Here is a 1,610-nt window from a genome sequence, read left to right as displayed (position 1 = left end):
CCGCGTCCCCAATGGCGGGGCTCAGCACGCAGCAGTCACAGCCAGACCACCCAGCCACATCACAAACAGCATCAGCGGTCCTGTGCGGCGGCTTGCACCTCCGCTGCTGCTGTCCGCAGCCTTCGGGTCTTGGCCCTTGTCGGTCGACGGACTGCTGCTGCCCGGCTGGCTGCGGCCTGCAGTGTCTGTGGCACTTGTGGAAGTAGAGGCGGAAGATGTCTGCGATTGCGCGGCATCACTTTGTTCGACTGCAGCCTGAGCAGTACTCTCAGCAGGCTCCTCATTGGGGTGATCGACAGCAGCACTCTCAGCCTCAGGTGTGTTTACTGCAGGTGAGGCAGCAGAACCATTGCCGTCATTCTTCTCACCGACGATGCCGGGGGTGTTTCCTTTTGCATCAGGTGTTTGCGGCATTTGGGGCCGGAGTTCATCGTTTTGTTGGTGATCGTGGTGAGTGGCCTTGACATTGTCACCCTTTCTGCAAACCCCACTTGGCTCTTTATGTCCTCCATCCTCGCAATCTTCACCCGCGCTGCCAGCGCGACGAGTGCCAACATCAACATGAGTGTCTGAGTGAGGTTTCTTTGACAACTCTTCCCTAACCTCGGAACCTCCTTTGGGGTCCCCTTTGTCCTCTGGACCACTCTTCGTCAATGTCACCAATTCTTTGGTCTGCTCCACTTGCGGTGAGAGGGGAGTAACTGGACAATTAATAGTGTCCTTTAGAGCGCTCTTGCAGTCCCTAGCGGGCCTGTCTTTCAAATCAACAGCTGTTCCGTCACTGCTAATCTGTTCACCTCCAGCTGCACTCACTCGTCCAGCAGTGCCAGCAGGACCGGGTGGACCAGAAGGTCCTATAGGCGCTCTCTGCCCGGCTCCCCCACCAGTAGCGTCACAAACAACGTTGCCTTGCTTCACACACTGCGGCTGAGGTGGCAACACAGGCGATGATACGCAAGAAGCAGCATTCGCTGGATCCTTCTGACAGGAATCATTATTAGGAAGATCCGCACCCTCCACGCGAGCAAGATCTTCACTGTGGCTAGCTTCCCGGGAAGACGGACATCCGTTTTCTTCACCCGATACAGCCGTTGCCTCAGACTGCGTGCAACCACCAGCACCCTTGAGATTTCGGCCTTGTGCCTCAACCGTTTCCACGCATGGTGTTTCCCCTTTTTCTGTCAAGCACGGTACACGACGGGCCCCAGCTCCTTCTAAACCAGGATTACCTTTACCTCCCTCAACTCCGTCCCTATCACGACCAAGAGGACCCTCAGCTCCACCAAGTCTAGTAGTCACAGTCTTCTCAGACAAACTTCCTTCCGCAGATGGGCAGGGCTCCGTGCCTGCAGTCTTGCAATCAGGATCCGAACCGCCTTGAGCTGCAGCACACCCGCAGGCACACCACACGCAGAGCACACAGACAATCAACACGTAGCGCATCGTCAACATCGCCAGTTGTGACCTTGCAGAAAGGAGAGACAAAAGCAGACAGCGAGGCATAGGAAAGCCACCACACCACCACACCACACACCCCACCAACTCCGTGCCACACCACCACCAGCACAGCAACAAGAATCCACCCAACCAAACACCCAGTGACGAGAAGC

The 1,610-nt window shown here is 56.5% G+C and overlaps 1 protein-coding gene across 1 annotated transcript; it reads right to left on the bottom strand.

The window, feature by feature from the left end:
• Positions 1–21: 21 nt before the first annotated feature.
• On the bottom strand, positions 22–1,452 carry DQ04_19661000 (hypothetical protein; the record flags this gene model as incomplete). Its single annotated transcript, XM_009317845.1, has 1 exon — positions 22–1,452. One exon carries the CDS (start codon positions 1,450–1,452, stop codon positions 22–24), a length of 1,431 nt encoding a protein of 476 aa, XP_009316120.1.
• Between the last annotated feature and the right edge of the window lie 158 nt (positions 1,453–1,610).

The sequence above is a fragment of the Trypanosoma grayi genome (genome assembly GCF_000691245.1).
Source record: "Trypanosoma grayi strain ANR4 Tgr_1966_V1, whole genome shotgun sequence".
Lineage (NCBI taxonomy): Eukaryota > Euglenozoa > Kinetoplastea > Trypanosomatida > Trypanosomatidae > Trypanosoma > Trypanosoma grayi.
This window is presented reverse-complemented; position numbering and strand designations above follow the sequence as displayed.